This window comes from Lutra lutra, chromosome 9 (assembly GCF_902655055.1).
Source record: "Lutra lutra chromosome 9, mLutLut1.2, whole genome shotgun sequence".
Lineage (NCBI taxonomy): Eukaryota > Metazoa > Chordata > Mammalia > Carnivora > Mustelidae > Lutra > Lutra lutra.
Window position 1 is genome coordinate 113,114,454 of NC_062286.1, and position 12,999 is coordinate 113,127,452.

The 12,999-nt window shown below is 51.2% G+C and overlaps 1 protein-coding gene across 8 annotated transcripts in view; it reads left to right on the forward strand.

Annotated features, from left to right (window-relative positions):
• Positions 1-12,566, forward strand: part of RASSF2 (Ras association domain family member 2) — a 41,550-nt gene extending 28,984 nt beyond the window's left edge. For 7 of the 8 annotated variants that reach the window (XM_047745408.1, XM_047745412.1, XM_047745411.1 and 4 more), the window contains 8 exons: positions 24-175; positions 2,399-2,493; positions 3,469-3,629; positions 4,424-4,525; positions 5,422-5,473; positions 5,927-6,048; positions 7,562-7,659; positions 8,691-12,566. In XM_047745408.1, coding sequence (XP_047601364.1) covers positions 24-175; positions 2,399-2,493; positions 3,469-3,629; positions 4,424-4,525; positions 5,422-5,473; positions 5,927-6,048; positions 7,562-7,659; positions 8,691-8,760 — 852 coding nt within the window. In that variant the 3' untranslated portion in view covers positions 8,761-12,566. The remainder of the gene's footprint in view (positions 1-23; positions 176-2,398; positions 2,494-3,468; positions 3,630-4,423; positions 4,526-5,421; positions 5,474-5,926; positions 6,049-7,561; positions 7,660-8,690) is intronic. The other variant, XM_047745415.1, reaches the window with a different exon arrangement.
• Positions 12,567-12,999: the final 433 nt, after the last annotated feature.

Genomic DNA, 12,999 nt, shown 5'->3' on the forward strand with positions numbered 1-12,999 from the left:
GGTGCCAATTGCTTTGTGGGCAGGAGGAAGACGAGTTCATCGTGGAGGGGCTGCTGAACATATCCTGGGGGCTGCGACGGCCCATCCGTCTACAGATGCAGGATGACAATGAGCGTATTCGCCCCCCGCCGTCCTCTTCCTCCTGGCACTCTGGCTGTAACTTGGGGGCGCAGGGGTGAGTGAAGAGAGAGGGGACCGGGGGTGACTGGGGTTCTGTTCTTAAATGTCCTTGAGCAGAGAAATGCCACCTTCTTCCAGCAAGCCTTGACCCTGGCCCCCATTCTCCCCACCTACACTATGTACCTGTTCTAGGCTTAGGAGGAGGAGGAAGGAGCAGGTGTTGGTGTGATCAGGCCACTGTGCCTGTCACCACATCAGAGGGGAGAAACGCTAAGGCCTGGTTGCAGTGCGTCCTCCCTCACAGAGAATTTCTGAGTCTCGGGGTGGGGTGTAGCTCGTGGTGAGCTGGGCCTCACCTACAGATTTCTAATGGACAGCCGGCCCCGGCATCTCCCCATGGGGACCACTCCTTATAGAATGACCCTGCTCTGGAGACAGCAAGGGCTTGAACCTTGTCTCCAAAGCTTTCCATGACTTGGGGTGGAGGAACCTGGAAGAAGAAAAGGAACATCACACTTTGTCCTAACCGCTCCTGCGAGGCCAGCCAGGGGACTGCTTCCTTCAGGCCACACCCGGAGCTGGGTGACAGTGTGACAGTCAGTAGTCTGGGAGGCTCCCTCCTCTGGATTCCCACTGCAAGGTCTGCAAAGCCCAAGACTGGTCGCCCCCTCCCTCTGCTGCCAGCTGAGTAGCCAAGTGCCATGTTTTGAGGCCTGCCCTCTCCACTGGGACTTCCTTCAGGGACTTCAGTTTTGGGTATCAGTGACCGGCCGTGTTCCGTCCCCAAATTGGCTGGTGCTGCCCTGAGGCCAGAGTGTGGGGGATGTGTGCTGACCTCCCAGCCAAAACCACGGTGACATGTTTTCTGTTTTCAACCGGACCTAAGCCATCTCTGTTGGACACACTGGAATTCTGCTCAACTCCGCAGCCAAATCCATCTTTCTCTAAAGTTGAGAGACGCCTACATGGTGGCCAAGCCCTGGAGCTGATGTGCTTTCTTTCCCAGGGAATTTTAGGAGAGAAGTCGCCCGTCCCATCGGCTGCTGGGATGTCTGGTCAAGGTTCTCGGGCTTCATCTCCTTGGCTAGTTTCACGCTCTAATTTGATTTCAGCCCTTTTGCCTTCTTTGATTTTCTGCGGGCCAAACCCTTTCCATGGCCGCAGCCGGACGACGCCCAGGCTGTGTTCCATTGCATCCCCTCCACGAGGGGATTTTGAGAATGCTGTTGACTGCATGATTTTTGGCTGAACCTGCTGGCGCGTCCTTCACTCCGCACACTCATTTCTCCTCCCTTCCCTGCAACATCAAGCTGGGCTTGGCTGGTTCTTGAAACCCGTCAGGGCTTTTGAGCGGGTTGTCAGGACCTGTAACGAATGTCATCCCCAACGCCGGCTAGAATCAAGCAAATACCTGGGCCACTGGGCTAAGAAGGGGGCTGAGACCAGTTTCTGCTGCGGTGAGGGAGTGGGCGGTGGGAGCAGCCCTCCCCAGCTCCAGTCTGTGGTCAGAAGTCCAGAGTTAGACCACAGTGGGGAGTCCTTCCAGATTTTCAGTTTTTATTGTCTTCCCTTAAAACTGTCATCCCCGGATCCTAAGTCCCATCTCGACTGGATCCCAGGGAGCCCATGCTCTTCTTACTATGGAATGGTCCTAATGGGTTAAATATGGTTCTCCTCTCTGCTCAAATCTCCTGTTGATTTGGAGTATGCATCTCTGAGTTGCAGTCATTATTCTTTTTGGGTCATTTGCCAGTTATCTGGGCCTCTGCTCAGGCTGGCTGTGTGGGGTCCAGCTTGGCTGAGCATCCCGTCTGGCAACCCCAAGGACACTATCATCAGTGGCCCTTCCAACGCTGCTCTGACCCTCGTGGGCAGCCAGCGTATTGTGCTTCTCCTCCTTGAAGATGCCAGAAGCAATTTCTGAGTTACTCCTCCAACAGAAAAGGATCTGAACTGGAATCTTGTCTGGAGAAGCAATGCTCATTGTTACAGCGTTTTCCAAATATGCCGTAGAACCTGTATGTGCTCAGAAATAGTGCAGACAACACCTGGATTTTGTTCTTTGGTGTTCTCCATCCCGGGCTTGATGAACTGGGGGCTTATGTTGGAGCGGATGCTGGGAAAGAGTGCTCAGCCTGTGAGCAGGGCCAGCTTCACGGGCTGCCCGCACTGGGCTGTGCTGGTCCCCAGCCCGGCCCAGGCCAAGTGCTCTTGCAGGAGAGGGAGGGTACCCCTGCAGGAACTGAACCAGTCTCCGTTTTGTGTTCTTTCTCCCCAGCACCATCCTGAAGCCCCTCACCATGCCCAACATTCAGATCTCAGAAGCGGATGCCCCGCCCGAGGGCGAGCAGACACCGAGCCCCACAGGTACAGGTGCAGCAGGAAGGGTCCCACTTTGGGCTCACCTTTGGGAGGACTGATGTGATCTAGATGCTGTAAATGGAATTAAGAAAAGTCACATGGTTCGAGATTTAATGAGTGTTCAAAGGAGGCAGTCGGAAGTTCCCCCATTTCTTCTCCCCACCATAAGTGGCTCCCTCCCTGGAAAATCCTCAAAGGCATTCTTTCTGAGGTATTCTAGACAGGGAAAAGCAAATACACAGCAACATGCCTTTATGGTTGGAGGTCATTTCTTTTCTTCCTCTTTTCTGTTTCTGTACATCCCTGTTTCTGTTGGTTTGTTTTGAGGAGTGTTCCACACAAATCCATAAAGAACGTTGGCTTTCTTATCCAGCTGTGTTCCACTGTGTGGAGAAAACGAGAGCTGAATCGCTCCTTGCTGATGGACGTTGAAGTCATTCCAGTCTTTTGCTGTGACAAACGGCAGTTAGTGGCCCTGGACACGTGTCATTTCACACATTTGTCATGTCTGTAGGATGCGTTCAAGTGGAGTGTCTAGGTCTGAGGCATTTGTAATTTTGATAAATACTGTCAGGTCCTTATGTCATGCTTCTCCTGTGCCAAACACTATTTTCAGTGCTTTGCGTGAATTAATTCAGGAAACCCTCACGACAGCCCCGTGATGGGGGTGCTATTAGTATGCCCATTTTATAGATGAGGGAACTGAGGTGTAGAGGGGTTAGTGAAACCTGGCAATGGTGGAGCTGGGATTTGGCCCTGGGAATCTGGCTCTCGAGTCTCTCCTCTGAATCTTGTCACTGTATTGCTTCTCCATAAATTATACCATAGTTTTTTGCCCCGGCAAGAAATACTGTTTTGATAAAATGTATTTCAGGGGGAGGCCGTGGCTGGTACCGACGGTAGCATTGGCCACAAAGAAGGGACTGTGTGCAAACCGCCACAACCCTGGGCTGGGCAGATGGAGCTCATCTCTCCCTTCCCTCTTAGACTCCAGGGGCCTCAAGCCCCTGCAGGAAGACACCCCCCAGCTGATGCGCACACGCAGTGATGTTGGGGTGCGTCGCCGTGGCAACGTAAGGACACCCGGTGACCAGAGGCGAATCAGACGCCACCGCTTCTCCATCAATGGCCATTTCTACAACCACAAGGTAGAGAGGATGGGGGAGGGGAGGGGCTAGGGGTAGCTCCAAGGGAATAAGGCCTCTTCTTGGGCAGCGGCCACCTCAAGGCTACAGATGAGTGGGAAGCCAAGTTTTGCTATTCTGTCTTGGGTCATGGGTGGGCTGCAGGCTCTACGGCCTCTGGGAGGGATGAGGGACCCCAGATCAGAGCCCCCCATAGGGTGGTGGGTGAGATGACCCCCAAACATCAGATTTTCCCTGGAAAATCCACATGTACCCCCTTCCTATACCGTGGGCCTCTCGCTGCTGGGTGGTCTCACTTTTCTGTGAGCTGCGTGCTACCCACTGAGGCAGGGCTGCAGGACTCAAATCAGGGGGTGTCTGTGCACTACCCGACCGCCCCCCCGCCAATTCTAGGTGATCCTCCTTTCCTCCCACTGCCTGGTCTGAATCCAGCCCCAGAAGCAAGTGCCTCACAGGAGGGGTCAGAGACCCCTTGCATTGAAGTCACAGTAGAAGGAGCCTTGTGCGTGTTTTCTTTGGCGAGAGGGCCTTCCTTACTGGGTCCATTCCCCCTCCTTGCTGAGCTCAGACCCCTCCAGCTTCCCATGGGGACGGTGGGGAGGAGACAACCGGAGTTAGGCACAACTCTCTGGGGTGGGGTGGGGGAGGAGGGGGACTCTCAGGGTGCACAGGGAGAGTGCCCTTGTCACTGTGCCCTTTACCCCAGGTCATGGGGCCAGGACACCTGGGTTTTAGGGCCCAGTTCTTGTCCCCTCTTGTCCCCACCTCCACCCTGAGCCGTCTCCCTCTATTGACAGACATCGGTGTTCACGCCAGCCTATGGCTCCGTCACCAACGTCCGCATCAACAGCACCATGACCACCCCCCAGGTCCTGAAGCTGCTGCTCAACAAATTCAAGGCAAGTTCCCTCCGTGGGCTGGCCTTGGAGGGGTGGCGCAGGGGCCTGTGGCGCCCCCGAGGTGGGAAGGGGGACCGTGGAGACTGTGCAGTAAACGAGGGGCACTGAGCAAGGGGGCGTGGGGTCTTCCGACCCAGTGGCATTAGTATCCCAAGGGAGATTGTTAGCCAAGCAGCTTCCCAGTCCCCAGCCCTGAAGCAGACCCACTGAATCCGAAGCCCAAGGACCAGGGAAACTCTTTGGCAAATGGCAGGAGATTGGTCCGCTGAATTCTGAGAAGCAGCCCAGAGCCCAGGCACAGACCCCAGGCCCCAGGCACACACCTCAGAGCCCAGGCACAGACTGGCTTCTGAAACACATTTGAAAGCGTATTCTGAAAAATGAACTTCAGTACACATGCAAGTTCTAGTGCATGAGTCCGTAAAGTCCTGTTACTCTGCAGGTTTTACACTATCCCTTTATAAGAAATCTTTAGGAGACCAGGATCCCCATTTTTCCCTGAGGCCACTGTCAGCTGGTGGTCTCTGGGTTCAAATCCCCAGCCATCACCTGCTGATTGGAGGAGCTGAGATAGTGACTTAAGCTCCCTGTGCTTCTCCTTCGTCTTCTGTAAAATGAGGGTTCACGGGACCCTGCTGAGGGCCTGTCGGGAACATGAGATGAGTTAACACGGGCCAAGTGTGTTGCCCAGTGCTTGGCAGGGTGCCAGAAAGGTGAGTCCTTCTCATCGACTGTGATCGGCCCCTCTCCTCATCCCTTCTGAGAGCTGGAGAGAAACGGCTCCCCCTCAGAAGCACTGAAAATCCATTTAGCTTTGCAGCGTTCCAGAAGGAATGGCTCAGAGGTAGGATATGTAAATACGCACTCTCTTCAAGCATCTCTTGTTTCTGATTCAGATCGAGAATTCCGCAGAGGAGTTTGCTTTGTACGTGGTCCATACCAGCGGTGGTAAGTCTGAAAAACACAGTGTACTTGAAAATGTTTACGTCCCTCAAATCGGCCTCATTTGCTTGTTGTTTGGCCTTTGGAAAGTTCCAAATGTTGTTTGCTCCTGAGGCTGGTGGGGCCACTGTCTGAGTCCACTGGGGAAGGCCGTAGGTGGTCTAAAACCTAACTGCTTATTTAAAAGGCGACCGGATTTTCTCGAGAGGTAGATGAAACCGATTCCTCCCATGCAGCGTCTTACAGCGGGGTTGGAACCTGGTAGTTTTGTCAGGGAGAGTGGGGAGGGAATGGTTGCTTTGAACCAGAGTTGTTCATTCACAATTCAGTCTCCTGACGTACGTGGCCACATCTTCTAAGGGGCCTGGGCCATCCGGGCCCCTGAGTTGGCCGCTTCTTACGGTGAGAAAGGCCTCAGGCCAAACTCAGGGCTGTTCCTGGCTGTGTGTGTGGTTCCAGAGAAACAGAAGCTGAAGAACACCGATTACCCTCTGGTTGCCCGAATCCTCCAGGGACCGTGTGAGCAAGTCTCCAAAGTGTTTCTTATGGAGAAGGACCAGGTGCAGGAGATCACCTACGACGTGAGTCCCCTTCCGGTGGGCGGTCTGTCCTCAGGAGGACGGAGATTTGCTTGGGTGACGTGCAGCTTGACTTTCTGGCCAAGGACCAAGTCCCATTTTCCTGCCATTCCTCAATACCAGGTTTTCTTTTCTTTTCTTTCTTTCTTAAAGTTTAATTTATTTTTTATTACTTTTTTCCATCTTTAAAACATTTTCAAATTTCTGATTTTTAACATTTAAATATTTTTATTTATTCTAATTTATTTATTTTATTTTTTGAATTTTAAAATTTATTTTTTAAATGTATTTATTTATTTTATTTTTAATGAAACATTTTATTACAATTAAAAATTTTTTTAATTTTTAATTTTTTCTTTCTTTTTCTTTTATTATTATTACTTTTAATACCAGGTTTTCTTGAAGCAGGAATGGTCATGAGGCCGGGAGAATGAACACAAAAGCTAGGCAGAGGGCGTGCGCCGGGGGAGCTGTTGAGGGAATGTTCTGGCACAAAGTGGTTTACACAGAAAGAGTAAATGTCTTTAACCTTCCTAGGGTACTGTAAAGGCTGAGAAGTTTCTGCAGACCTCTCTCAGCAACTTGAAGCTGTTGGCAGGGATTTTCCCTTATCTTGTGTGTTAGTCAGCTTTTGCTACAGTAACAAACATCTCCAAATCCTAGCTGCTTGCCACAGCAAATGTTCACTTTCTTGCCCAGGGCACCGCAGGCTGGTGGCTGCCTGCTCTGCTCCCAGCCTGGGGTTGAGTTCAGATGTGTGTGGCACGTCTCAGTCCGAGACCCAGGTATGAGGGGTAGTGGCTTCCTGGGGTACACTTCCCAGGGCAGGTGCCTGGAGGGCAAGATACCAGACTGAACCTCATAAGCTCCTCTGAAACCTCCACTCAAACGGACCTTATATCATGTCCACACATGTTCCATTGACCAAAGCAAGCCACGAGTCTTAGAGCAGCTCGACATGAATAGGCTTTTCCCATGGAAAAGAGTTGATCGAGTAGGAGGGAGATTCTTGTGGTGGCGAGGGGACAGCTGCTTTAACTTCAGCTCACCTGGGGGCACCCTCCCCCCCACGGCCTCTCTGGAGCAAGTTCCCATTTGGATGCCCGTGTGAGACTCCAAATGCAAATTATCATCCTGAGCCATGGGTCCCTGAATCCCGATAGGGCAGAACGTACAGGTCTATTGACTTGGGGGTTCAGGTGTTCTCAGCATCACTGCCTCACGAGAGAGTGCTTTGCATGTTGGATAGCAGCTTGTCGTGCATTTGGATACATGGGATGAGAGATGAGAAGTTCTAAGATCTGTGTCATGGATAGGGAGTGACCGTCACCACAAACTCTGTGCCAGCTATGAGATGAACAGGGCTTGGCTACTGTAGCCTTTAAAGAAATCTTGGATCTGAGCAGAAATAGGTTTCCCTCCCCGTTGCACCTTGCATGAGACAGACAACAAAAGGAATTGGAATAAGTTTGGGATAGGGCGTGCACGCACCCCAGACGGATTTCTTCCTCCCCAGGTGGCCCAGTACATAAAGTTTGAGATGCCTGTCCTAAAAAGCTTCATTCAGAAGCTCCAAGAGGAAGAAGATCGAGAAGTCAAGAAACTGATGCGCAAGTACGTGTGGCCGTACCCGGGGCAGCTGCTTGGGCTTCTTCTTGGGACCCCGGGCCTCCCGGGGACTGTGCTGAGTGGCTGTGTGGGCCTGGGTCCTGGGGACCTTCTTCCTAGGGGCTCCCTGTGACTCATGTGGATCTCGGATGGGGACACAATGCTTAAGTGTGTTGTTCTCTCTGCTTCCTGGGTCAGCTTCTCATTATGATGTGGGACAGAAAAATGTTCTGGGGATTTCAGGAAGGCTTTCTTAGTGGTGGAAAGTAGCCTGAGCTACCTACCTCTGAAATCCTTCTCTCCTACCCTTCTTCCTTCTCAACACTTCTCTTCTGGAAATTACATTTGGCTTGAAAAGTCCAGTAAAACTTCTCTCTGGAGAGGATTTTTTTTTTAAATTTTATGATCGTAGTGTCGTTGACATACAGTGTTATATTTGCTTCAGGCGTCTGGCGTAGCGATGCAACGGTTCCATACATTATTCAGTGCTCACCATGATAAGCGAAGTCCCCATCTGTCACCATCCAACGTTTTGACACTTTATTGACTGTCTTCCCAACGCTCCACTTTTTATCCTTGTGACTTTTTATCTTATAACTGGAAGTTCGTACCTCCCAATCCCCGTCACCTGTTTCACCCTATTTCTCTGGGGAGAATTTTACAATTTTTAAATATTTTTGCCATATTTATTCGTAAAGTGGACAGCTTTCCATGGATACGGCAGAACAATTGATTGATTTCTGCCCCTGGAGAATAGCGCCAATGCTCTATTTGCTCTAACAATGATGATCGCGCGAAAGCAGTTAACATTTACTGAATGCTACTGTAGTCCGATTGTCTAGTTTGGATTGGGTCTGCTCAGTTCCTCTCCTCTGGGTGCGGAAATGAACACAGGCCACACAGGGTGGCTGGCGGCTGGGCCACTGATAGAAGTGAAGGGACTGACAGGGGGCTCCCAGGAACCCAGGCTGTGGGGGAAGATCAAGAGGGAGCATGTGTTGCTTTCTGCTGCCCATTGTAGCTGTTCCTGTCCCCAGGTATACTGTGCTCCGGCTCATGATCCGGCAGAGGCTGGAAGAGATGGCCGAGACCCCAGCAACAATCTGAGCCATACGAAGGAGGGGATCCAGACGCCACAGGGGCCGCCACTGGCACGAGAAGACGCACAGGAAGCTGGGATCCTTCCTTCCATGGAAATGTGTAGCTACAGACCCCTCCAGCTCCTGCGGAACCACCATCCATTGCCTACAGCAGGATGGAGAAGCCAGCAGACAGCTCCCCATCCTCAGATCCCCACGCTCCTCTCCTTTCTCTCACTCACAGGACTTTTGAATTTTGTTATAAGGACCCAACATGTATGTGTGTGTGTGTGTGTGTGTGTGTATGCACTTGAGCACACGCATGCACTAGTAAGCGCGTGTGCACACATGGTACATATCCACGTGCCTACCTGATATTTACACGGAACTGAATTCCGAGCCACCAGCACTCACCTGGGGGGTTGACATTGATGTCTTCCCTCAAGGGCCAGGGAGCAGCCATGCATGTTTGGAAGGGAAGGGGTTTCCGCACACACCTTTTGGGGTATTTATATATTGGTGGAGATCCTCCCCGTACGTCTAGAAAGACTGGGCATTGGAAATTAACAAAATAGCCACCCCATGCCCTTGGGGAAGGTCGGATGGAAAGAGAAAGATAAATCATCTGTGGGATACATGCAATAAACCCACAAGTTTTTACACTGGAAACTTTGTTTAAAATAACAAAGATGTATGTGATCTGTGTGGATTCTGCCTCTGTCCTCACCTCTGTGGCCATGCCTAGGAGAAGAGAAGAGACTGATGCCTCACTCAGCATGCCAACCCCATGCCGTGGAGGCCAACCCCAACTCTTTGGCACCTCCTTGAGTCGAAGGAAATGTCTCATGGGTTTTTCCGTGGCCAACTGGCTAGTATGGCCCGGACCTGGACTTGTTCTTGGGTGGTGACCAGAGTTTCCCTCTTTAGGGAATCACAGAAGCTCCTTGCTGAAGTGACAGATGCCTGGGAGGCCAGCCCATTTCCCATCATCAAGGGCTCTCCCTGCACTTGGAGCTGAAGCCATGTGTTTGAGGTCAAGGCCAAGGGTTTCTTCTTCCCAACCATAGGATTCTTGCAAGTTGCCCTCAACTTATGCATGGAGATGGACTCCAAGCATGAGGAGGACCCTGCTACTGGCTGAGTGTGGGGCTCAGGGAAGCTCTTTGGGCTGCCATATGCAGGTGCACATGGAGGGTGGAGCTTCTCTGAGCAGGCACCTGGATGATCTTTGGAACAGACCCCAAATGGGGGAGAAAGAGTAGGACAGTCTCTCCCCTGTGTCTCCTCTCAGGAAGACCACTGGGTAGCTGGGCATCAATGTGGCTGGTACAGTTTGAAGAGGGACAGACAGATGCTGGGAGCAGAGGATCAACCAGGCAAGGGTGGGAGCTCCGAGCAGCAGGTGTCTCAGCCTTGTTGGGGGAGGGTGTCCCCATCTCTTCTCCTCTCCAAGAAAGGTTTGGGAAACCTGGCAGTTGGCGGAAGGAGAGCCACTGATCCGTGTCTGCAAAGAAGGTGGATGCTTGCAGCAGAGCCGTTCCTGCCCCCTCCTGCCCCCTGCTCCCTTCTGTGGCTTCCGTAGCCTCGTTAGATGGCTCGCAGCTGTGGTCTTGTTGACTTTCACAAAGATGGCGTGCTGCCACCTGGCATCTTGCCGGGGGTCTCTTAGCAAGGCGACCTCCTCTTTGGGGACAGCACCACCAGCCCTATGGGGCGTGGACTGGAAATCCGGAGGCTTTAGTCTCCATCATACCCCTTGGTGGGCCTCCTGCAAAATGCACAGAAAACCCCTGCGGCAGGGGGAGAGGCTTCCTTTGTTAGAGCTGGGAAAGAGCTGGTTGGTGAATGCAAACAGACTTCCTGAGTTTTGCATTTGCAAAAATGACCTATGAAATTCTCTTCCAGTTACTTTTATTTTGAATGTTCAAAGCCTGTGTTGGTCCCATAACTCTCCTTGGTGGGTTAGGCAGAAAAATTTCCACAGAGCAGCTGACTAACTTCTAACTTTTGTTAGATGGCGACTTCTGGTTTATAAAAGTTCTCTTTGATTTGCACTAGCACTACAATCGCTTCAATATGGAAATGTTGCAAAACGTAGGGTAGACCTGGCCTCTTAAAGATGGGGTTGAGGGGGGCGGGTGTCAAGGTGAAAGTCAGGGGAAATCGCATCTTACAGGATACATTCCCCTTACCACGGGCTGTACTTTTCCGTTTTGGCCCACCCTGTTTGGAGATCATTTCTCACATCCTAATAACCCCATCAGGAATTTTGGAAAGGTCTTTTGAAATAGCAGTGGCTGAAACAGAGACATTTCTCCATGGTGTGGAGCCGGATTTTCTCACTGGTATCGTATGGCTTTGCAGCTTTGAATTCCTCTACTGATTTGTGTGGTTTTATGTAATTGCGTGCAATGAACCTGAAATTGGGTGAGGAACAAAAGGCCAATTTATAGGGTTTTTTCCCTAACTTGTGAAAAGCAGGCTAGCCACATCTGGCTTTCTTTTCCTGGGGGCTTGTGTTACAAGGTGACCAAATGAAGGAAAAGCCTGAGTCTCATCTGGCTGGGGGCGGGGGATGGGGTCCGTTCTGCCAGGTGTTGGTGGAATTAAGCACAAGGTCACATTTTCAGTGATCATGGGCAGGTGAAGAGTTAAAGGGGGGCGTAGGAGGGCGGGGGAATCTTGGGGAAGGACTGACAAGCACAAGCAGCAGGCTTGCCTGTGCGGGCTGGTGAGGAATGTGTGCGCCGGGCTCCAGGCTGATAGACTTGAATTCTACGTGAGGTTTAAGAGAGAGGAGATCAGATTAGCCATCCACCCACTAGGTCCCATGCTAGGACCAAGAGCTGAGGTTTTGGTCTGAGACTTCAAGGAGAAATATTCACACCCTGTCCTTCTCCCTAGCAGAAAGAAAACAATACACTCTCCTGGAGATCCCCATATAGACATTTTAATCACCGTTGTAGATAATAAGACTTTGAAATATAATGATACACACACGCAAATCTGTTCTCAGATGTAAAACTTTTTGGCACAAATTCTTTTCTGCAGGGTCGGGTGGTTATTTTGGTGTCAGGAGCAAAGAGGTGCAATGGCTCCCAGCAGGGCAAGAAACTCTCCTCCCCCTTCTCCCGCCTCGAAAAATACCAAGCTCCACGGCACAGAGAATATGGTGTCATAGATAAACGGCCAAGAGAGAAATTTTCTATGAGCGGGGGAATTTCAGGGTCTCGTGGCCAAACCATGATGTGGGAGCGGAGATAGCAAGCACGGAAGGTTCCCAGCATCCTTGAGGCCGTAGCACACATTTCCGAGTTACTGCTTAAGTTGTTTTACACAAAGTCCTGCTTGAGTCAGGTGAGACGAGAATCTCCAAGACAGGCAAATACAGAGAAACGTGGCAGCCCTTCTTTCAGTGGAACGGAAAGCGTTTCCCCTGCCACGGGAGGTTATAGCGCCCCCCTGTGTTTGAACCGAGCACAAGACGTGAACAAGCCCGGAAGGGAAAGCCCAGTTTGTCCTTCGGAGCCTTCTCAGCAGATTGCAGACCGGCTTCCCCGGCTGATGGTTTCTGGTGTGTTAGTGCTAGTGTTTCTTCAGGGTTTCCCCACTTATGTTAGCTTCGCGAGGTATTCGTTTCTTTATCATAACTTGCCTTCAGCAATGGTACATGACCCGGTTCAATGTTTGGTTCTGAACTTATAAACTGATGCATCTGGGTATCCTAACATAATTTGACGAGGCCTCAGAGGGAGCCATAAATGTCTGTAACATTTTGATGTTTTCATGCACCTAACTTAGATCTTGTTGAAATAAAGCACTTTTCAAAGAGAAGTCGCTCTGTGGATGAGTCCATGTGTGGCCGCTGGGTGGGGACCCCTGCCTTGTGGGAGGGCCGGGGATGGGGGTGTGAAGGCATATCCAGGGAATAAGTTGATTTTCTTCCCTAAGAGTTTGTGGTTTGAACAGGCTCAGGCTTGGCTCTAATATTCCAAATAGGAAGTGAAATGAGAACGTCCCTTAGGAGTCTCGAGTTCAGGTCCTGCTGGAGCCAAGAGTTGTAGCAGAAAGAGCTGGGTGGGAATACCATTGATGCTGGATTTTGCCCTGACTCTACCCCAGGCCTGTTTTGATCCTGGGCCCAAATCATGGAACCTTTTGCTAGTCCTTGGCCATCTTAGTCCTTAGTCCTTCCCCATCTCTAAAATGTCTGAGCCTGTAGGGGAGTGGGGACCTGGGCTTGCCTCAGGAGTTACCTCTGCTGGAG